The following is a 22,294-nucleotide window of genomic DNA, read 5'->3' on the forward strand; positions in this document are numbered from 1 at the left end:
TTTGAACAAACGTCAAATAATTTAACTTAAAACCTATTTTTCCCTTTAATCAGTACACTATAAAGATTCGAGCTTTAAAATATACTATTAGTAAGTAAACTTTACTATGAAAATTACTTATTTAATATAACAGTGATTTAGAATGTCGTACATATATGTCTGTATGTATGTGTGAGAGTGTAAAAAAATAAAAAAAGGTACTTGACTTATCTATTTGTCTGTAACTTAAATGGAAAAATAGCATCTAAATTATTGTATTTCTCTTTACTATTTCTAAATAATTGTTTGTTTTTTCTTTGCTTTCACTGTTATTACTTAATTTGTGTAATTTCACTTTAGCTGTCTGGTCACTCCATTTATGAAATCTTGCCACTAGATTTCAAAAATAATGGTACTATTGATAAAGTTATGATTTACAAGAATATAAATCATGGGTTACAGATTTTATTTTATTTCTTTCATATAAGAAAAATAAAAAAAATACCCCACAAAGTACAATACCATGGGCTCATAATCAATAAAGAGGAAAATTTCTAACCTTTCTAAACTATTCATAGCGGTAGAAATCATGGGTAAATCACACATCTTTGCTACAAATAGATTAACAAGACTTCTTCTATAATTGTTGTCCTTCCACATCTACCATTTCACTTCTTTTTTTTCTTACAGCTTTTGTATACACCTTGTATTGAACTTGCTTTCATGGTGGGGATCCACATTTTTGTTTTTATGAAAGACTTAATATAGATTGATATTATATAGAGTGATAATCATAATCATGGTTGATATGAAATTGAGACCCGTTAATCTTGGTTTGTTCTTCTTCAGAAACTCTAGATGGTACAAAAAAGTATGCATCTTTAGTCTGTCATTTGCCATCAACAAACGTTATCATGAAGAAAAGAACATTAAACTTTCAAAAGTTTAAGTCATTTTTCTCAAAAAAAAGTAAAAGATATGTTTTGAAGTCATGATTAAGAATATGAATTTTTGATGACAAAAAGTGAGAGGGATCATTACAGTGTACCAAGAGAAGAAGAAACAAAAGCTGTCACTAATTAGAGTTTTTTTTTTCTAACCTCTAACCGATGATACACATATAGATGATAATGACAAGAAACTGAAATGGACGACTATGTTATATAGAAAATTATGAATACAAATACTCAAATCACATATAGATTAACTCATCTTCTAAAGAAACCAAGTACAAATTGAATATTTAATGATATAGTATGAGATACTACTAGTAAATGGAAGAAAAGAATTTAAACAATCCTACGAAATGCCAAATTCTATTGCAAAAAAACGAAGCTGAAATCAAATGGATCAAAAAAGAGATTCAAATTTATAAAATGTCACACTGAGGATGTATCCACAAGAACATCGTTTAGCAGATGATCCTCACCGTTAGCCATGGCTAGCAGCTCTGCATCCCTATCCTCTTCATTTGAGAAATCTCTCCTTTCGAATTTGGAGTTAGCTGATATGAAGATCAGCTTCTGAGCTCGATCTATAGCTGCATGTGACCGCCCGTTCGAGTTTACCCATTTCAAAAGTGAGGAATTGCATTTAAACCCTCCAGTAGTCGCGTGTAGGAAAATGAGCCTTACTGCAACTTTCCCTAGCGACCTGAACTCGCTAAGATACGTCTCCCAAACAAGTCTACTGCTTTGAGGATTCGCTATCCTCATCTTTCCAGAAACCGGATCACGCTCTTTCATTTGAACCGCACGTGCATACATAGGATCAAGACCTTCCGTTCTCCACTTCATCAGTTCCATCAACGCAATGTGTGCCTCGTCTCTAGACACAAGCCTTGTGATCAACTTATCTACATCTTTCTCTTGCTCAGGCGACAAACATTTAAACGGAGGAAGATACTTCCCGCTGCTATCTCTTATCAAGTAAAGAGGGTCGAGTATGAAAGCCGCAGCCCAAGCTGGATGATAACTCTTCTTGAATCTTCTCTCAACGAGTTTCTCAACATAACCTTCCCCTACATTGAACTTAGAATCCCAATCTTTAACCTTAGCTCTTAACTCGTCCCATAGAGGGAGACATTGCCCTACAAGCAGCTTCTCTTCCTCTGTTCTCCTAGCCATCTCTTTAACCAGCTTGATCAAACCGTGAACCGCCTCTACCTCGTTCCAAAACCCTTCGTCTCCAACCATCTCTCTGACCTCCCTAGCCATATGATCCTCCATTAAAACAACTTTACAAGCATCATCATGCATTACCAACTGAATTGCTCTAGCGGAACTCAACACATCCTCAAGAAGATTAAACAACGGCTCGAAGAAACAAGCCTTGTTACTACTACTACTACTACCACTACTACAACTTCTACGTTCGTCGTCGTAATAGCAATGTAAAGGCAACCTAAGCATAACAGACTCGCCGTGTTCTTGCAACTGATACTTACAGTGTGCGTTACGTATCTGCGCAGTGTTGTTGATGAACTTGGCGAGCCTCACACAGTTCTGCGAAACAGATTTGAATAAAGGCAGCTCTTTTACGAAGTCTTTGATCAAACTGTTGAGTCCTTGAAACTGACAAGACAGATTCACCATCCACTGGTGCTGACTCTCAAGATTCCTCAGTGCTTTGGTCTTGAACTTATCAGAGACTATCCCAACACATCTCTGAGGTGAATTCCCACAAATGCCCTTGACCGTATCTAACAAAAGCTCCTCCGCGTAGTTGGACGGCACAGCTCCGTTCACCAGAACTGCCTTTCTGTACAGACTCGTCCCGTTGGGTAAATTCACAATCAAACTCACGAGATTCTCGCCGGATTCCCCTGTTTTCCAGCCGTCCGATGCGATTTGGAAGAACATGGCGTCTCTGATTCTGGACTCAGCCTCTGCTCTTGCCTCGTCGTACTTCAAGTCCAGTCTCGTGGTGGCGAAGTCTCTCTTGGAGATGATCGGTAAACCAACTTGGGTGAGAAAAGCTCGAAACTTTGGATGCTCGAGACCAGAGAGAGAAACAGAGCCGCAAGATTCGAAGACCCAATCAGAGAGAGAGTCCAAAGCTGACTCTATCTGCGATCTGGTAAGAGACTGCGTCTGCGAAGGTTTAGGACTCTTAAGCTTCTTCACACTGTCTTCAAGCATAGCTAAAGGACCCAAATCGTCTTTTCCGCCGGAGAGCATCAAATGCTGCTGAGGCGGCGGAGTAGTAGAGTAATGCAACTCCCCGCCGCAGAACCTGGAAGGATCGACGACAGTTATAGGCGTGACGTGGTAAGACCCGCCGATGGGAGGAGGGTTAAGCCGAGAAGGAACCGCGGTGGTGACAGCGCCGGAGGAGTTACGTTTCCGGTGATGATGAGTCTGAGGAGAGGACGAGGAAGAGGTGGGAGAAGGAGTGATGGTGGAAATGGGAGTGACAGAGTTGAAATTGGGACAAGTGCCGCGTTTGAGATGCTCAGAAGCGGTGCGGGAAGGGTTAGAGGCGGAGAAAACGGCGTCGCATAGAGAACAACGGAGCTTCACGGCTTTAGGGAGACCAGTGTCGGTGTTGCGTACGAGGATAGGTTCAAGATGAGTCCAATACCACGCGCCTTTGCCTTTAACTGCTTTAGTTCTTACAGTCATTAAACCTTCGTACCTCTTGTTTAATGCTTTTGCTGTTAGCTCGTCTGTTGTAAGGCCATCGATCGAAGGAGGAGGAGGTGGTGGTGGAGGAGCCTGTTGTTGTTGTTGTTGTTGTTGTTGTTGCTGATGAGCCGCCGTGTGAGCATTAGTCGTCGCCATCAGATTAATTATAATAATTAAAAAAGAAGTTTGGATGTAATGAAAAGAAAAAAATCGGAAATTTCGAGGCTTTGGGTGTTTTTAAGCGGGAGTTGGATTTTGATGCCTCGTAGAAAACGTATCAGAGGTGAAAAGTCGCCGGAAGACGACGATCTTTGACGACACTGACATTTTTCCCGGTTATCAGAAGAATTTAATTTGGAAATAAACTTTGTAACTCGAGTTACTTCTAGTAACAAGAATATGAAGTAGCTTCTCTCTGTTCACTCTGCTTCACTATTGTTGTGAGAGAGAGATTTAGAGGAAAGAGACAGAAGCGGAGAAGAAGAGGAGAGAAATATGGAAGAGAGAGAGATGAAGAAGGGGTTGAAGGTCACGCGCATGGAGAAGGGAAAAGAGAGTTGAAAGGAACAAGGGGGGGAGGGTGAAAGCAGAGTCCCACGTCGTACGAGAACACAAACGTTACATTGGCTATTAGACTCTCTCGCTTTCTCATCATTGGAGCGTTTTACTCACGCTCTTCCCTTCTTTCTTTTTTTTTCCTTTTCGAAAATCCCTTTTCTTGTCTCCTGCTTTAATGTTTTTTTTTTTTTAATTTAAAAGGAAAATTGGAACTATTTGGGACCTTAATTTAATGCATTTTAGATTTTCTTAACTTTTTTGTAAACGTTTTTCTTGTTATGCAATATGCAGTATCAACCACCAATGTTAAAAGTAATTTGGTTTTTTTAAAGAAACAAAGAATTTGTCTTTTTTTAAAAAAAAATTTTGGAAAGATCTACCATTTGGTTAAATTGATTTGTTATTTTTTTTACTATTTCTTAAATGTAAGTATTAAGTATTGATAGAAAAGCTCAAATATATAAATAGGCTGTTAGAAGTAGGGTTTGTTGACAATATTAAATTAGATGGATTTTAATTTTTCAAAATGATGAATCCGGTTTAACAAACCCTCGTTATGATTTTATTTTTAAAAAATGACATTAACGGTTCAAGACACTTTTTACATTGTGATTCGGTTTAACAATTTTTTTATATTTTATTTTATTTGTTTTGAATATGGTTATTACAAAAACGAAGAAAACTGGGTGAGTGGGATTTCCATTTGTGTATTGTTGTCTACGTGGGATGTGTTCAGAATTTGGGCATAAAAAGGGTTGTAGGAGAGAGAGTGAGAATTTAATTTTTGTTTTCTAGATAGACAGTGAAAGACATTTAATCGCAGAGTCTGTGTGTTGTGTTCTGTTGACCATTTTGTGTGTTGACTCAACAAAAACATTTTTTAAAAGGACATCTCTTCGTAAATAATTTTTGTCTTGAAAGTTGTTTTTAATTTGACTGAGAGAGAAACCTTTTACAAGTTCCATTTTTTTACCGACCAATTTTGGTTCCTTCTACCAAACCAGTTATTTGCTAAAACTTTGGATTTCTCTTTTCATTTGCTTTGTATGAATATGAATGAATGTTCATGAGAATCATGAGTGTGTGTGTCATCATTGCTCATTGGCCGTAGTCGTTAGCATTTGTATGTCATGAATAAACAAACACCCCTTTCTACTCTTCACAGTTATAACACAAATACTATCACTCAGGTAAGGTTCAGTTACATGCTTATCCACAAAATATCTACCATTTCGACAAAAAAAATTACAACAACCTCAATAAAATTATTGGACAATGACACATTTTAGCTAAAATTACTTGACGATAGACACACATTTCATGAATTTGTTTACTCCTAATCTAGTGTAACGTTTTTTTAACTTGAACTTGTAAAATCTCTCTTACTGTATAATCGTTATAGAAAATATATGTTCTAACCGCTTAAATACTTCCATTTTTACATATTTCTGTCTTGTTTGTATTATTTTCTAATAAGCTTAGATTTGAGATCAATAATTNTTTTCTACTTATTTCGTCATTGTTTGTATTATTTTCTAATAAGCTTAGATTTGAGATCAATAATTAAAGTAAACAAGAGTGGAGGTTAGTAGGAGTCAAGTTTTAATTGGTCAATATCTTATGTCAATAAAACCACATGTCACAACTGTCTCCCACTTTCTCTAATGTATCTGCATACATATGGATTCTTAAGTTGTAAATATATATATACAAATCCCACCCCTAACTGTTTTCTAGTATATATTAAAGAAGGCAGAAATTCAAAATTTCCTACCACATAATTTAGATCAGTCCAATCTTAAAAAAGATGTATAGTACTATCTTAAGAATGATCTTGTCTGTTACATACCAACCACCCAAAACCCCATGCATTATGCCCTCTCTAGCTATAAGTTTTCTCCAAACTTATCGTGGCGTGAATCAAAGTTTGTGATATAGTGATGAGAACTTTACTACTAATTAACATCACTTTGTTACAAGTTTAATAAATAATATATGAATTATATATATACCTTAATATATTTTGTCACTTGAAACTATTTGCATACACTTCACCACTTCACAGAAAATAGTTTAACTCAATAAGTAACTGTGGATAGAAAATAGTTACGTATAAGAAATTAGAATCTTCATTTTCCCAATCATTTAACAAAATACTGATATTAATTATTACTGTGACAACGTAATTTGCTTGAATTACAATCTTGTACGAGAGTTTTCTTTTCTCAACCACTCCACTAAAATCGTGTTTAGAACTGAAATAAATATACACACACACACCATGTAAGAAAATAAGTATATGATTGAAATAAATAAAAATAATGCCACCTTTTATATTGATAGCGATAGTATTTAGTATTATTTAATTAGCGAACTTGGATGGTTTAGTTAACTGAACCACACATAGAGAGTCCAGAAATCTAGAGATTAGTGAGAGAGAAACCGACTAAAACTAAAATCAAATTATGTGATGGTATTTGCATTGCTAAACCAAGAAAAAAAAAACAAAAAAAAAGAATTAACATGGAATTGATGAAGCTTGTTTTTTTTTTAGTACTAGAAAACAGCTGGCTTTAGTTTTATCAAATCACATGATTGTAAGTTTGTTTACTGGTCCCATAATTGTTTTCTAATTTTTAAGATTTATTTTCCTTAATATATATACAGTACGACAATAACCAAAAAAAATTATACGACTCAACCAAAACCCAAATTATTTGGGCTAAGTCTAAAGGCCCACAAGCTTATATAATGTTAAACCGGCGTGAATGGTAGGCATTTCAATTATAACCGGAAATTGAACCGGAACATCGGTAAACAGCAAAAAACCGTGACTTCTAGGCTTTTTTTTTTTTTTTTTTTTTACGTCTTTCGCTGTTTTCCTCCGATCAGAATCTCGAAACCGAAGGGTCCAACTGAACTATCGAACCTCGCCGACCACGAACGAACTCGTTGTCGTAACTGTCTCTCTCTCTCTCTGTTCCTCATCGAACCTTTATTGGGAGGAGAGAGAAAAGAACAGAAACAGGACAGCGAGGATAGATCCGAGGAAGATTGTCGGAAACTAGAAGGAGGAAAAGATGGGAGATATCTGGTCATGGCTTATTTCCTTCTTCTTCCTCATAGCTCTTGTCGGAATCATCGTCTATCAGGTCTGTGTATTCGATCCCAATTCCCAATTTTTTATTGAATACAGAAACCTTAAAAAGTTCATCTATGGAATTTGCCAGTTTCCCGGTGACAATAGTTCCATTGGTATTCTGTGATTTAGGTAGAATTAGGGTTTTATGATGTTCTTGCCAAATGATTGTAAGAAGAACAAAGTTTCAATTTTTTGGGAATGTTTTAATCAAAGCAGTCAATTTAATGTTCCTGCAATTGCTTATTGGCATCTGAAAACACGTTTATAGGTTCATAGTAATTTGTTTTTATGCTCATTATTTATGTCTGTTCTGAGGAATTAGAATTACCTCCTTTAAGCACACGTTGCTCCTTTGATATATGAGCTCCATTTCAGCGTAATGAAGTCAATCCTTTTGTATTGTCACTGAGATTGATAAGCTAGCAGTTCTAGTCGAAATAAAGTATAGTTAATAACTCCAAATGCGAATTGTAGCTGAAGAGATACATACATTTTCTAGGAAACTAAAGTCTCTTTTTGGAATTGGAAATCTTTCGTTTGCAGCTTGTTTGTTTAGCGGATCTCGAGTTTGACTACATCAATCCTTACGACTCTGCTTCGAGAATAAATTCTGTGGTTTTACCGGAGTTCATTGTTCAAGGAGTTCTATGCGTTTTCTACCTCTTAACAGGACACTGGTTCATGGCACTCTTATGTTTACCTTATCTCTACTACAACTTTCAACTGTAAGTTTGTTTTTGACAACTCCTCTCTCAGTCTTTTGCTCCAGTCAAATGTTGATGTCTTGATATCCATCCATTGTTCAGTTACTCGAAGCGACAACATTTAGTAGATGTCACTGAGATCTTCAACTTGCTTAACTGGGAAAAGAAGAAACGGCTGTTCAAGCTTGCTTACATAATCCTTAACCTCTTTCTCACTATATTCTGGTAACAACCAAAGATCTTTTGAATTCCATTTTGCTTATATATAACCTTCTTCATTATGATCAAGACTGCTAAATACACTATCTGTCTGCAACCTTTGTTTAGGATGATTTATTCGGCGCTGGATGATTACGAGGACTAATTGATGAAAACATGGTCAATCTTCTTCAGTTATTGATCTGATTTGACACTGCGTTCCAAGATACAGCGCGGTGCTTGTGGTTGTGGCAATGAAAAAAAAAATAGAAAGGAAGAGTGTTTGTTTTGTTAAATGAATCCATGTTTGTAAGATTAGTGGCAGAAAGATTTGTGTATTTATTTCTTTTGTTAGTAACAACTTTAGATATTGAGTTAACTGTTTTGAATTCTCATGTCTTGATCATATTTGTACAAGCAATCAAGATAGTAAACCACTGGGTTACATACGCAATAAAACTAAATCTTTCCAATGTAAGCAAAAGTCAATCCATGTGAACTTTGACCTTTTAAAAGTGACCTTTTTGAGTGATGATGTTATAACGAGAGGATGTTCACTTGTTCAGAACTTAAAAGAAGAGTTAAGAACCTTCGGTTTCGGTTTTGCAATTAGGTTATCTGATAAAGCTAACCCTCGTCCTTACTGTGGCAGTCGGAAGATTTTGGTTTGTCAAGGTGATTTCTTTATCTCTTTCTGTCTTAGACTTTTCTCCAAGCTTCTTCGATTCTTCTTAGTGTGGTTCGATCTCTAGACCCAATTGCTCTGTTTCCATCCTAGATTTATCTGTGGTTGTATAGTCGTAAAGTCTTTAGATTTGGGAATCGAGTTCTATTGTGGTGTTTAGGTAGCGAAGATCCAAATTTTATTTGGTATCCTTAATCTGAAACAAGGGTTAATCTTACATCTGCTCATATGATCCATCTTTGTTCTGAGTTTTCGAGAATGTTCTTGAGTCTCTTTTGATGAGAATTAAGCTCAGATTATTTGCTTTTTTCCTTACAGGTATTATTTATCACTTACAATGGTTAATGCAATCAAAGGAGTGTTCGTCTCCTGGTACTGTTATTTCGATTCCCAAGCAAATGAACACAATTTTTATAAAGTCATGAATGATTCAATGTTTATTTTTCTGTTTTTGTTTTGCAGTGATATCCCTATGACACAGTTCATAGTGAACATGAACAATTCGATGCCTCCATCTCAGAGATTCATAATTCATGTACTTGATAGCACTCACTTGTTTGTGCAGCCACAGGTTGAGGGGATGATTCGCAGTGCCATTTCTGATTTTAGAGATCAAAACTCTTACGAGAAGCCCACTTCTTAGATCACTTGCTTCTCTTTTTTATCTTCCATCTCTGCTTGTGTTGATCTCTTTTTGATGAATAAACGAAACACACGTTTGTTTTGCTTATCGACATTGTAAGATATTTCAGACTGTTTCTTAAATTACCAATGCTTCCGGTTTATATTGGATTTTTCCGGTTTTGTCATTTGGTTTGAGAATTGGGACTCAATCACTCATGTTGGTAAAACCGAAATAAGATGATTGTTCATGAATCGGAAGTTAAACCAATTCGGTTTAAAGTAAACCAACATATTATTTTGATAAACCAATCTTCTTCGACAAAAAGAAATGTCCAATCTGCAAGTTTTTTAGTTTCAACCCTTCTTGTCTGATAGATAAACAAAAAAAAAAAAAATCAGTGTTCGGCTCTAACACGCTCGACGAGCCATGGCGGTCTCGCTTAATACAACTCTTCACCAGCCTTGTCTGAGTCCCAGGTTAAAATCTTCGATTCTCTTAAATTTTACATACTTCTTCTGTCTATAACCACTTGCATCTGATTTTGTTTTTTTATATATGGTGTATTTGCAGCTGTAGCGTCAAGCTTTATTCTGGGTTAAAGCCTCAATCTGCAAGTTCGTTCCTTTTCTTCTTAATCTATCCGAAATTTTGTGTCTTTAATCGAATTGGTTAGTATGTTTGGAACTGATGATTTTGGTGTTACTGTTGTCTGAATATGTTCAGGCTTTTTAGCAAGTGGGTATCAGAATTTGAATAAGGAGTTCTATGGAAGAGTTCATAAGAGTCTGCAATCCGGGTAATGTGATACTCTTGTTCAATTTTGCTTCATTAGGGCTTTTTTTCTCCCTTATTCTGATTTGTGATGGAGATTCCTGTAGTGAATGATGAAATGTGAAAATTGAGCTAAAGACTTAGTACATAACATTAAGTTGGTTTGCTGATATTAGAACTCGTGCGAATGGTCATAGATAGCTTTGTTGTGTTAAACTCAGTGTGGTTAATGTGTTTCTACAGGACTGGGAAAGCGAGCAGGTCAAGGGTTAAGATGATGCCTATAGGAACACCTAGAGTTCCCTACAGAAACAGAGAAGAAGGCACTTGGCAATGGGTTGATATATGGAATGCCCTTGTACGTATTTTCTCGACTTGTACATAATCTTGTGTATATGGTTTTATATGGTCACTGTGAAAGTTGTTAACTTGTAATCTTGTGCTGCAGTATCGAGAGCGTGTAATTTTCATTGGACAAAACATTGATGAAGAGTTTAGCAACCAGATATTAGCTACCATGTTGTATCTTGATACTCTTGATGACTCTAGGAGGATTTATATGTACCTTAATGGTCCGGGTGGTGATGTAAGTTTCTCTTTCATTCTTTGGTCTTTTCATGTTTGGTTACACTTACTCCAAATTTTGAAGCTAATGTTTATAAAGATTTTGTATTTTTTTTGTTTGTAGCTTACTCCAAGTCTAGCCATCTATGATACAATGAAGAGCTTGAAAAGTCCGGTTGGGACACATTGCGTTGGGCTTGCTTATAACCTTGCAGGTTTTCTTCTTGCTGCCGGAGAAAAGGTGATTTTTATTCACATTTTTATGCATCTTTCTCCATACGTTAAATGACTATATAGACATTGAAATCAAATGAAATGTATATACTAGACTCTAAGGACACTTGAGATTAAGCTATTGTTGTTTTTGTTTATATATAGGGTCATCGGTTTGCGATGCCATTGTCAAGAATTGCGCTCCAATCACCAGCTGGTGCAGCCCGTGGTCAGGTAAAATAAGCTGTCTTTCGAGTTTGTTCTAGTAAAAGCTTTCAACGTTATGTCAATTCATTATTTTGAACGGCCAAGCTACAAACATTTCTCAGGCTGATGATATCCAAAATGAAGCAAAAGAGCTTTCAAGGATAAGAGATTACCTCTTCAATGAACTAGCCAAGAATACCGGCCAGCCTGCTGAAAGGGTCAGTTCTGTTTCCATAATATAACCAAATCAAACAGTTTCTGTTTACTGTTTTTGGAAAACCGTTTTAATTCTGAGTGCATATTATGATGATGATGAATGATAATACAGGTCTTCAAAGACTTGAGCAGGGTGAAAAGGTTCAACGCAGAAGAAGCTATCGAGTATGGACTTATTGATAAGATTGTTAGACCACCGCGCATCAAAGAAGACGCTCCTCGCCAAGACGAAAGCGCAGGTCTCGGCTAGTCTTTTTGTTTTTGTTATGGTTTTTGCCATAGTCAAAAAGTAAACAATCTGTGATGTTCTTCTGATTGTGATTCTTACCGAATAAAATCACTTCTTATTGTTTTCTCATTCCACCGATTCTCTGAGTTCTACAATACTTGTTTAAGTACAAATAGCCACCGTTACAGAAGCAGAAGCAGGCATAAACTCTTTGCGTATTTCTCTGTCTAGCTCTCTTGTCTTGTTCTTTCTGTAGTAGGCCGGTTCAATTTTTGTTTGACTAGAGAAATGAGCGTAAACCGGCAATGTCCATCTGAAGTTAGAATAGTTGGGGAAATAGTAGTAAATTAAAAGTGTTCAGTGCCAATTTTGTAACAACTGTAGTTCTACATACGTCCTACATATTAAATCACACACAAGCTACATCTTCCATTGGCTGTAATTTTTTGTTGAAAGTGATATTTCGGATCTTCATTAACATGTAGTATAGACTATTATAGTATAGGTGTAGATTTAGATACATGGTTTTAAAAATAGTTGACGTAATTGCATAAAAAGCTGTCGGTTATACTGATGCACAAACTAATTAACAACTCAGGACCTAATACATGAGAACGACGTCAAATAAAGATCATTTGTACATAGATGGATCATTGGATTAGAAATTTCCAAAAAATAATACTAGTTTTCTTTATAAACTACTTTTACTGGACTAAAGTTGTCGAGATGTTGAATTTTTAAAAATGACATCATGAATCTATACATTTAACACTTCCTACACCACCAACTCTTGTGAAGTAAAATTTCAACAAAATTAAATAAGAAGGAATTGAGCGACGTGGAGAAAAAATAGAGAGAGACCAACGTATCAGTTTTCCAAATACTCCATGAATCTCTCAATTAAATCACCCACCAAAAAGCTTTATGGGCTTACCTACTTTTATTGTCCTGGTTCTTGTTGGAACATTATGATGGAAAGTTCCCATATTCTCAAATTCTAGAACATGCGACTATTTTATTTTCTTGGTATATTGCCGACGCAATTTCTTACAAAAAAAACTCCTTATTTTCCAAGAAACGCATTTTCACTAAGATCCAGACAGAGCTGCCAATTTAGAACAGAACATCCAACGAAGAGTTAACACTTGACAAATAACAACAACACATTATCATAGTCAGAGATCATCTAAATTTTTTTAAAAAATTATGTAAACGAGAAACAAATTGAAAATTTTAAAAATCAATTTTCTAATAAAGGTATTGGACTTGCTTAATAACATTTCATTGTCATACGAAAGAAATATGGCGTGGTTCGTTGGTAAGAAGCCACAAAGTCATGGGACATGTGTTGAAAAATCATAGCCACATCTTCCAAATTTTAAAAAGAATTGGAACCCAACCTGTAAACATTATAATATTCCACTAAGAAAATACAAGTCAACCACTAATAATATAACCCACAAAAACAATAATAATAATAATTAATCTTAGCAACTTTTTTACAACCTGTTCTAAACATCTAATACCCCACAATAAAAGAAAACAAGCAATTTCTGAATTTTCTAACCATCCCTCTCCTCTTTTTTTCTCTATATTTACAAAAGAACATGACCAAACCAATGCCTAACTTATAATTCAACCTACCAAACAAATTTCATCTAACCGGGTGGTTCCCGGTTAACCCACGACTTGAAAGATTCTAAGAACATGATTTGATAAGACCGAAGTTGAAGAGATTTCTCCAAACCAAACTCCCGAGTGAAACCAACACTGCTTTGGTCTGTTGTTGCTCTTCTCCATCTCCCTTCTTATGATTCACCGTTGGCATTTCCTTCACTCTCAAACATTCCAAACCGATTTTCTCTCTAACCGATTCAATCAATTTTGACTCGGGTTCGTCTCCGTTTGCATCGGTTACATAGAATATGTTTGTAGCCATGTCCCCACTCGTTGATATCTCTGTTCTTGTAACATTCAGACCGTTTTCTCTGAATGTCCTCGTTACTTCGGCTAGTAAACCTTGTTTGTCAGGATGTTTCAGCTCTAATCTCACACCCTAAACACAATTTAAAACCAATGAAACGTTTAGATTTCCTATTAAACAATAGAAAAGTCAAAAAGGTAGTGTTATTGTTATACCTCTAGTGCTCTTCTTTCGACTGCAGCTTCTAAGCATTGAATCACTCGTTGTCTCTCTGCTTCTGAACTTATCGGTGATCCATCTTTATGCCGAATGTAAAATTCCTGAACAGTTTAAAGATCTTTTTAGCTCAAAATCACACAAAAAACATCGATCAATTCAAACGAATATGCACGATCTGTTTTCAAGAAACATACCAAGTGAGCTTGGTCATCAGCGGTGTTAATAGTCGCATGGAACACGGCATATTCCATATCGGTTAACGTACAAACCACATCGAATAGAAGCTTGGTTCGGTCCCGACAATGAACATTAACGACAGAGTAACCCCTCTCAGCCCAATTCTGAACCGTCACAACAACCATTGGAGATCTCTCTTGTGTCTTTGATCTCTTCTCGTAGTCTCTGTCTTCAAACATAAGCTGATGAAGCCTACGTTCTATGTGCATCATCGAATCCACAGAGACACAAGTCTTTGCAGCGGAGTTAACATCGTTGTCTCCATTCAAAACGTTCTTTAACCGTCCCTCGATCTTGGAAACTCTCTGAGAATCAAGAATCGGTGATCCTGAGCTACAGTCTCTGAGGTAGATCACAGAAGCAACTCTACCGTTATGTGTCCATAGCTTAGCGTCAACGACATCACAGTTGAGATCAGAGAGAACCGCAAACATTTCAGAGAGTAAACCGATTCGGTCTGTTCCGGTTAACTCTAAGGCTGTTAAACCGTTTACTTCAATGTTTTCTCCGTAGTAAACTTTCTCAATCGACTGGTGAAATCAGAAAAATACAAAAAAAAGATTTCTATATTTAGAATTCATGTTCTTGAATTTAATAAGACACATGAATCTCTTATAAAGATTTACGAAATTATTACCTGTTCAATGTATCTCAAGACGCTCTGGTCATTCAATTTGTTTCCGTTTAAGTCAGTCACATGGAAGACTGCAGTAATTAGGAAAACAAAAAGAGTTATAAAAAAGTAATAATAAAGAAAAATGTTATGATTATTGAAATTTAAATAATTTAATTACCATCCATGTTCCATCTTCCATCAGAAGAAATATAAGCTTTCTTAATGGAGAGATTTAAATCGGTGAGAATTTGCACAGCTTCTAATAGTATACCGTTTCTTCTTGCACTATCAACCTGAGAAAGAAAAGAATATAGATAAATATTTATTAACTTTTTAATCTTTAGGGTTTAAAAATGTTTTTGAAGGTATTAATTAGATGTGTTTTTGTAGCTAACCTTGACGATTGTCGCTGAAGAACAAACACCATTGTCGATAACGACCCTGTAATAATAATAATGTAGGGACTTGTTTTAGATTTTTCTTTTTCTATTTTCCGACAAAGAAATTATAATTTATTATCGAAAATCAAAGTTTAGAGAAGATAAGTCCTCAAAAACAAAAAACAAAAATTCAAGTTGATGAAAAATAAGACCAAGAAAAGAAAATTGTGAAGATCTTCTAGGAAGAAGACATAAAGAACAAACTTTTACATATTTAATATATTTCTTTTTGGAAAAACAAAAAAAAAGTAAATTAAAGAGAGAAAAAAAAAATATATATATATATATATATATATATTCAAATTTCAAAACTCAGGTGTGAAAATTCGAATATGATTTTTATATTTTTTCCCGGACTTAATAAAAAATAATATTTTCCGGGAGAATTTTCCCACCAGAGAAGAAAAAAAAAACGAAGACACATTAATTTTCTGGGTTTTCCAATTTTAAAGCTCTGTTTTTTTTTTTGAAAAATAATTTTAAAGCTCTGTTCTTCTAATCTTTAACAAAAAAATTCCAAACAAAAAAAAACAGAGAAGAAGAAGTAAACAAACCTTGGAGTGTTCATCCTAATAACAAGCTTTTCATACTCATCCAAATAACCCTTCATAGCCATAATCTCTCTCTCTCAATCTCTAATTCTCTATGATACAAGAATAATAGATACGCCGTCGTTTCCAACCTCTCTCTCTCTCTGCTTCTTCTTCTTCACCAGCGTTTCTCTCTAAAACAAACGAACGAACGATGCTGTTTCTATTTGCTCCCTGGAATTTTGAGAAGCTGTTACTTTTTTTTTGTTCTCTCTCTCTTTCTAATTCTCTCTCTCTCTCTAGATGATAAATAGACAAAGCACGCTGCTTTCACATATAATCCTTTCCATACCACTGGACTACTTGTATTTATATGTATATTACTATGTGGATAAATAAATAAATATATTTAATTAAGTTGGTAATATATCTTTTCATTTTTATAGAAAAGGTCACATGGATCTCACCACGTCTCACGCATGTTACTAATGCTAAAAGTCTTCTTGAATTGGACCCCTGATATAAGTTATAAAAATGCTTCTTAAAAATTGATTTTATCTTAACCTTAAAATGCTTCTATATATATTAGTATTACCATCATTCATTCATCTTATATATAAATTATTCCTTAAAATGCTTCTATATAAATCCAAGTTTTTAATTTATCTTATTAACTCTTAATAACATTTTTTTTTAGGAATATTATAGTTTGTTCATGCCTCTCTAATCCGTCAACCCAAATCTGTTCATTTCTGGTAATTCATATATAACTTTTATTCATTCCATACAAAGATATATGATGAATATATCTGTTTTATTCATTCCATTCAAAATACTATAATATTTGTTTCATATATAAACTTATTCATTCCATTCAAAACATATGGTTTTTTACTAATCTGTTTTTAATACACAGAATAATCTGAAATCAAACCAAAATCCCAAATAAATGGTTAAAATTAGCTATTAAATACTCCCAAAATTAGTTAGAAATCCCCCCCATCATAAGGGAAACCAATTAAACCAACCATCCATCCACGTGTCAAAAGATCCTCAACTATGGTAGTTCAACTGTCCAGCTAGGACGCCACCTGTCTTTAACACCTAAGTGGGTTCCCTTTGCTTTACTTTGCGTGCATTCCACTCTACCATGATCCCTTTTCCCGACAATAATTCGATCCGACGGCCACGGTAGGCCACGTGTCATAATCCTAAAGGTCCTACGTCGAATGATACTCGCTTCGTAGCTAAGATGAGAAAATTCTTTTCCCATAACATTTCACCCAAATCCCAAACTCGTAGCGAGGAGAGCTACGCGCCTTCTTACAAAAACAAAACTCCGTTGTACTTTCCTAGAACTTCAGTTCCGGTAATAACCTCGTATTCGGTTCGTGTTATTTCTTGCTTTATCAGGGTATATAAGTCCTTTTAGCATTGAGAATCTCCGAGTCGAGAGGCGCACTTTTTAAGTTTTTAGAGAAAAAGATCTTTGAATGACCCACTTGTAAAAAAGCTGGCATTGAGAGAGAGTGTCTCACTTTAAGCGTGTCGTGAGGGGCAGATTTGTCCTTTTGGTCAGAGAATTTAGGGGTTAATCACGTGGTGACATTTAATTGGTGCTTGGGAAAAAATAAATTCGCGCGTGACACTCACGTTGATGAGGTGATTTTTCTCGGCCTACCACAATTTTTTTTACCGAACCTCTTAGCCTATATATCATTCATAAAAATTGGTATATATCATTCATGAATGATTTATAATAATTATATCAATATTTATAAATGGAATGGAACCTCACAAGTATGAATGATGTTATATATAAATATACCAAATTTTAAATTATTGGTTATGATAATAACAACTCCTTAAATGGAATGGAGTATATCACTAATCAACTTTATTCGTAATTTAGGATCGTCCATAAGCGTGATTTTCTGTTTAACTTTCTTTTAAATTACAATAAAGAGGCTACCAGTTTACAAGATTCCAAAACTTGTAAGATTTTTATAATATTATGATATTATCATTTGGATTATAAGATATAGATGCTACTACTCGAATAAAATTTTGAAAAGAAACAAGTGTATTACATAAGGAGGATCTAAAGGAGATCATTCGCATTAAATTTAAATACGAATATGCCCCCACGTATGGGCCACTTTCTCCAGAACCATGTCACGTGCAATATTTACATGTCTTTAACCATCTAGAATCATACATTACACGGTCTTAGATCTTGCCACGTCGACGACATAGCTCTCTGTATGTATATTTCTTCATACATCCTTGGACGTGCGGTACAGTAAGTACTCAAAGCTGCAAAAAGCATTTAACTATTCGTTAAGCTCAATAGACAAAGATGATACTTCTGCTACATTTTATTAGCTATTAATGTATATACTTATCATTAATGACAATTTGGTGACTATTTAAAACTGAATTTAAGTATTTTGGCCACACAGCCGATTATGAACTGTTTATTCAATATGAAATTTTTAAAATTGTGTCAGAAATCAAACCATGTAGGCGGAGAATCTTATAGAACAACTACAAGAGATATGAGGTTTTCCGTGCGTCCAAAAGAACACATCGAAATAATTTTGGCTATTTTTAAAAAAAGAGTTTGACGATAATTTGTCTTTTGTTCTGTCTTTCCACGTCAGTTTTTTAGCGGGAAATTGTGTACAATTCTCCACCGGAAATTGGGATGGCCGGTAATAGGTAACCGGTGGGAGCCACGTCATATAATAAGATCATGACGATGGATTAGGCAACAGAATCAACCAAAAGTATCGGGTCCACGAAGATTTGAGTTTGATCGGTCGGTTCCGTTAATTCTCCGATAAAATTTCTTATTTTATGATAAAATTTTCTTATGTGACTTTCTTTAAGAATAATTCGTTTTCTTAATAATAATATGTGGAGCTTAAAGCATAAAGAGAAAAAAAAAAAACACAGCCCACAAAGAAATAAAAACAGCCTTTGTGTAACTCGTAGGAACAAAACGATTATATGGACAGAAAAATCCCGAGAAGAATTCGCTGACGTAGCAAAGACAGCTCATACATTCTCGTTGCAAAAAGCATTGAAAATTCCTTTTATAGTAAGGACGTTAACTTTGATTATACATAAGTCATAAGTGCAACCTAACCTAACCTAACCTCATAGGGCAATCTTGTAATTGCCAATGGCAACCAGAAAAGGAGTGCCTTCGTTGAGATAAAGTTTTGTGGTTGCTTTTTTGACTGGTTGGTTAGTGTTTAGCGCCAAATTCGAATATGTTTTTCCCTCTCTCTTGTAATTTATATATTTGTGATTTGAAAGAAAAACTATATAGGATGCTATAGTTAAGATTACGGTTAAGTGCATAAGACATCATCACTTAGTATGTAGGTATAGTTATGGTCAGCTACATCTGATCATATATTGATTAGCAAATATAATATCAAGATCATGCGCATCTGATCTATTAGACTATTAGGGATATATCTATGTTCGAGGAGAGTTTGTTTGTCAAGTTGCGGCTCCGATAATATTTTACTAACATGACAGCTTTCTTATGTCCCTAATCTAGTCATAAATGATTTGTTCAAATCTCATCACTCTGTAATTGTTTTTGTTTTGGTGATCATAAATGAGTTCAAATTCCAATATCGGGAAGATATTCGCACGACCTCGAGCATATTTTAAGAGGTTACTAAAACACTTGTTAGAGAGATGGGGAGATCAAATTATAATATTAAACTCTTACAAAGATCACACCATTACGCTGAAGGGGCATGTTGTTCCTCGGACGTGACAAAAACTTGGAATTTTTCGTATTATTTTAGTGACAGATATTTATATAGTTTAATCTATTTCGATGGAAAGTTGTAAAATGGATATTGATTAGGCAACTATATGGCCGATTGATGTTTTTATAAGTGAGATACTTGCAAAAGATACGAATAACGCCAATGTCGACTCTTTCGTATTACGACTGTCGACAGATTTCCTTAGTTTTAGGAGAACTTCGCGGATCCTCCCTTAATTTATAAGATCTCAGCCGTCCAAGAAAATATATATTGAAAGTACTTAGCTACACTCTCAAAGTTTGACTATCATTGGATTGTGTCTGTTGATGATTGATGAACATGTAAACGTGTCCTTAACATATTCAAACGCTTTTAGACTAACTAATATCCAAGTGAATGTTTGTTTAGGTCTTCTCTCTTCTATAAGATCAACCGACAAATATATAACTATATAGGTCTATAGCTAACAATGAAATGATCCTTTGTAAAAAAAAATAGACTGCCTCTTTGTAGTTTTTTTTTCTATGAATAATGATGATACAGTAGTTAAAATTTTTGTTACATGTATCAGTTTACAATGTTGGAAGAGAATTTGTTGGGGCGCCCGATATTATAAAGAGTTGCATATTAAAAATTCAGCAATTTTTACATTTTTCGATAGCTAAATTTTATTACAAACTACAGTTGCGATGTATAGTATTTTGAAACGGTATATTTATATTACATAGTATATTTGAGGAATACTGAAGTATAAACCTTAAGGCCAGATTCATTTTATGTTCAATTAGAAAGAGACAGTTTGACTTTTGCTTCATAAAAAACGCGATGAATATTGACTTTTGCTGGGGAAAACAAGGATTTGACTTTTGCATATAAAATGTGAAGAAAATAAATAAAATTATCATAACTCATAAGTACAGCATGATCTATGTTATAAGTTAGCTGTTGAGTAGTGACGAAGCAGAAGGCAAAAAGCACACACAAGTAATTAGGAGTGGTACACACCACTACTCTCTCACGCCGCTTCCAGAGCTAATTTTTTAATCTTTGATAGAACTTTTAACTAAATCATCACTTTTCTCTTTCTATTATCTAACCACAAAGATCGAAAACAAAAATTTGGTTACTCACCCGTCTATGACAAAAATTGAATTGAAAATATGTATATAGTATAATTCAGTTATAAAACTTTGATTGATAATTATCTTTTGCAATTAGTAATAATAATCACACGACTTTCTGATCACCGCTTTATAATTTTTGCCGAGTCCTGTAATTTTCGATTGTTTTACATTAATTGACTAAAGAGAACGCATCTAATATATTTATATCTAGATGTTGTGTGTTTAGACTTGTAAGCCAGCTGCGACAGCAATATATTGCTTAAGTATCAATTTGAATTAGTAAAATAAAGATTGAGTTATAGTATCAGTTTTAAAACTCGAAATATAAAGCAAATCGTTATTGTTGATTAGAAAATCCATTCCTTAATTTGGATTACTTTAGGAGTTGACCTAATACTTTTTTTTTGCAGGCCGATAGCTTCTGTATTTGTTTTTTGTTGATGTCAATCTAAATTATCTAATTGTTCTTTTTTCTTTTCTTTTTGTATTACGTGATTTTGTTTATGTTCATTATTACTATACTTTTTGATTTTGACATATACGAATGTTAGAAATATTAAACATGATTTCAGAGTATATTCCCTACATTACTGAAGAACTTCGACCAACAACTTAATTCATGCAGGCTAAACTAAGAATTACGGGGAATATGGTTCTTTGGAATTTGTTTTGGGAAAGGTTTTACATAATTACAGATTTACAGTGGGCCTGTAGTATGAACGTTTTTATCACAAATTTATTGTAACTTTATTGAATCACTCTTCGATAGGCATAAATCTAAAATTACTATTAATTCGATAGGCACATAAATCTAAAATCAAAAGATAGTAATTTGATAACATTTACCGCATAGTTTTGAGATTGAATTATTATATTTTGCATTTGTTTTACTTATATTTTGAACATTTTCTTCTAAATATAATATTTTCAAAATAGAACATTTTTTCAAATGAACATAGTTTTGCAATTAGAAGAAAATGCAAAAGATAATTCTTCAAATACTTCTATTTTGAAAATACTATATTTAGAAGAACACAATTAACAACAAATATGAGTTGAAAACACTTCTTTTACGCAGACAATTCACTTTATACTTTTATGTTTATTATGTAAGTGTCATGTTTTATTTTGTTCTTCTTAAATGAAATCTACCGTCCCTGTAATATAGCACTCCCTATAAAACTGGCGATATTGGTGAGCATACAGGATATCCTGATAGCCCTGGATCCATCATTCATAAAAGACCGACTTGTCACCACTCATAGGGAAACAGAGGTCGATTCCGATGAATCTATTACCATTGGAAGCTGTAATTGCAAAATTTAAGCGTATTTATTCAAGAACTTACCAACAGTTGATAACATATTACTTCAATAGTTTTATTCAAACATCTTTTACGGACCTAGCTATCATTATTACTTCTATAGTTTGTAATGTATTCATTATCGTTCTTACTTTATTTTTTTGTAATTATTACTAACTTGAGTTTGTTTCTCTCTTACAGTATATATTTATTTGTAGTTTTACAGTATGTAAAATAAATGATAAACTCTATTATTGATATCAAGTTGATGATGTATATGCTCACATAAATGATAACATATTTCGTCAATAGTTTTGTAATATTGTCTTCATTTTTCTATTTGACCTTTCTTAATTTTCTTTTGTGATTTTTACTTATCACCTAAGTATA

The 22,294-nt window shown here is 34.3% G+C and overlaps 5 protein-coding genes across 5 annotated transcripts; 3 read left to right on the forward strand and 2 right to left on the reverse strand.

Moving 5' to 3' along the window:
* LOC104755506 lies at positions 1,122–4,205 on the reverse strand. Its single transcript, XM_010477908.2, has one exon. The coding sequence runs from the start codon at positions 3,759–3,761 to the stop codon at positions 1,359–1,361; it is 2,403 nt and encodes an 800-aa protein (XP_010476210.1). The 5' UTR covers positions 3,762–4,205; the 3' UTR covers positions 1,122–1,358.
* LOC104755507 (protein cornichon homolog 4) lies at positions 7,019–8,602 on the forward strand. The gene is made up of 4 exons (XM_010477909.1): positions 7,019–7,315; positions 7,849–8,030; positions 8,112–8,234; positions 8,337–8,602. The coding sequence occupies exons 1-4, from the start codon at positions 7,244–7,246 to the stop codon at positions 8,371–8,373; spliced, it is 414 nt and encodes a 137-aa protein (XP_010476211.1). The 5' UTR covers positions 7,019–7,243; the 3' UTR covers positions 8,374–8,602.
* Positions 8,739–9,684, forward strand: LOC109130246 (RNA polymerase II transcription factor B subunit 5-like). The gene is made up of 3 exons (XM_019239749.1): positions 8,739–8,882; positions 9,211–9,264; positions 9,355–9,684. The coding sequence occupies exons 2-3, from the start codon at positions 9,230–9,232 to the stop codon at positions 9,533–9,535; spliced, it is 216 nt and encodes a 71-aa protein (XP_019095294.1). The 5' UTR covers positions 8,739–8,882; positions 9,211–9,229; the 3' UTR covers positions 9,536–9,684.
* LOC104755508 (ATP-dependent Clp protease proteolytic subunit-related protein 2, chloroplastic) lies at positions 9,851–11,904 on the forward strand. The gene is made up of 9 exons (XM_010477910.2): positions 9,851–9,993; positions 10,088–10,131; positions 10,241–10,313; positions 10,532–10,646; positions 10,737–10,874; positions 10,977–11,093; positions 11,231–11,299; positions 11,395–11,490; positions 11,601–11,904. Exons 1-9 carry the CDS (start codon positions 9,944–9,946, stop codon positions 11,736–11,738), a joined length of 840 nt encoding a protein of 279 aa, XP_010476212.1. The 5' UTR covers positions 9,851–9,943; the 3' UTR covers positions 11,739–11,904.
* Positions 13,106–16,026, reverse strand: LOC104755509 (ACT domain-containing protein ACR8). The gene is made up of 7 exons (XM_010477911.1): positions 15,708–16,026; positions 15,109–15,154; positions 14,892–15,006; positions 14,735–14,802; positions 14,055–14,627; positions 13,857–13,961; positions 13,106–13,773 (listed from the first exon to the last, which is right to left on the reverse strand). The coding sequence occupies exons 1-7, from the start codon at positions 15,767–15,769 to the stop codon at positions 13,417–13,419; spliced, it is 1,326 nt and encodes a 441-aa protein (XP_010476213.1). The 5' UTR covers positions 15,770–16,026; the 3' UTR covers positions 13,106–13,416.

This window comes from Camelina sativa, chromosome 17 (assembly GCF_000633955.1).
Source record: "Camelina sativa cultivar DH55 chromosome 17, Cs, whole genome shotgun sequence".
Taxonomy (NCBI): domain Eukaryota; kingdom Viridiplantae; phylum Streptophyta; class Magnoliopsida; order Brassicales; family Brassicaceae; genus Camelina; species Camelina sativa.

Coding starts and splice junctions, on each gene's coding strand:
- LOC104755507 (XM_010477909.1), top strand. CDS start 7,244: ATGGGAGATATCTGGTCATGGCTTATTTCCTTCTTCTTCCTCATAGCT. Junction 8,031..8,111: donor CTCTACTACAACTTTCAACT/GTAAGTTTGTTT, acceptor TCCATTGTTCAG/TTACTCGAAGCGACAACATT. Junction 8,235..8,336: donor CTCTTTCTCACTATATTCTG/GTAACAACCAAA, acceptor ACCTTTGTTTAG/GATGATTTATTCGGCGCTGG.
- LOC104755506 (XM_010477908.2), bottom strand. CDS start 3,761: ATGGCGACGACTAATGCTCACACGGCGGCTCATCAGCAACAACAACAA.
- LOC109130246 (XM_019239749.1), top strand. CDS start 9,230: ATGGTTAATGCAATCAAAGGAGTGTTCGTCTCCTG. Junction 9,265..9,354: donor AAAGGAGTGTTCGTCTCCTG/GTACTGTTATTT, acceptor TTTGTTTTGCAG/TGATATCCCTATGACACAGT.
- LOC104755509 (XM_010477911.1), bottom strand. CDS start 15,769: ATGGCTATGAAGGGTTATTTGGATGAGTATGAAAAGCTTGTTATTAGG. Junction 14,628..14,734: donor TCTTGAGATACATTGAACAG/GTAATAATTTCG, acceptor TGATTTCACCAG/TCGATTGAGAAAGTTTACTA. Junction 13,774..13,856: donor TCGAAAGAAGAGCACTAGAG/GTATAACAATAA, acceptor AATTGTGTTTAG/GGTGTGAGATTAGAGCTGAA.
- LOC104755508 (XM_010477910.2), top strand. CDS start 9,944: ATGGCGGTCTCGCTTAATACAACTCTTCACCAGCCTTGTCTGAGTCCC. Junction 10,132..10,240: donor GTTAAAGCCTCAATCTGCAA/GTTCGTTCCTTT, acceptor GAATATGTTCAG/GCTTTTTAGCAAGTGGGTAT. Junction 10,875..10,976: donor TTAATGGTCCGGGTGGTGAT/GTAAGTTTCTCT, acceptor TTTTGTTTGTAG/CTTACTCCAAGTCTAGCCAT.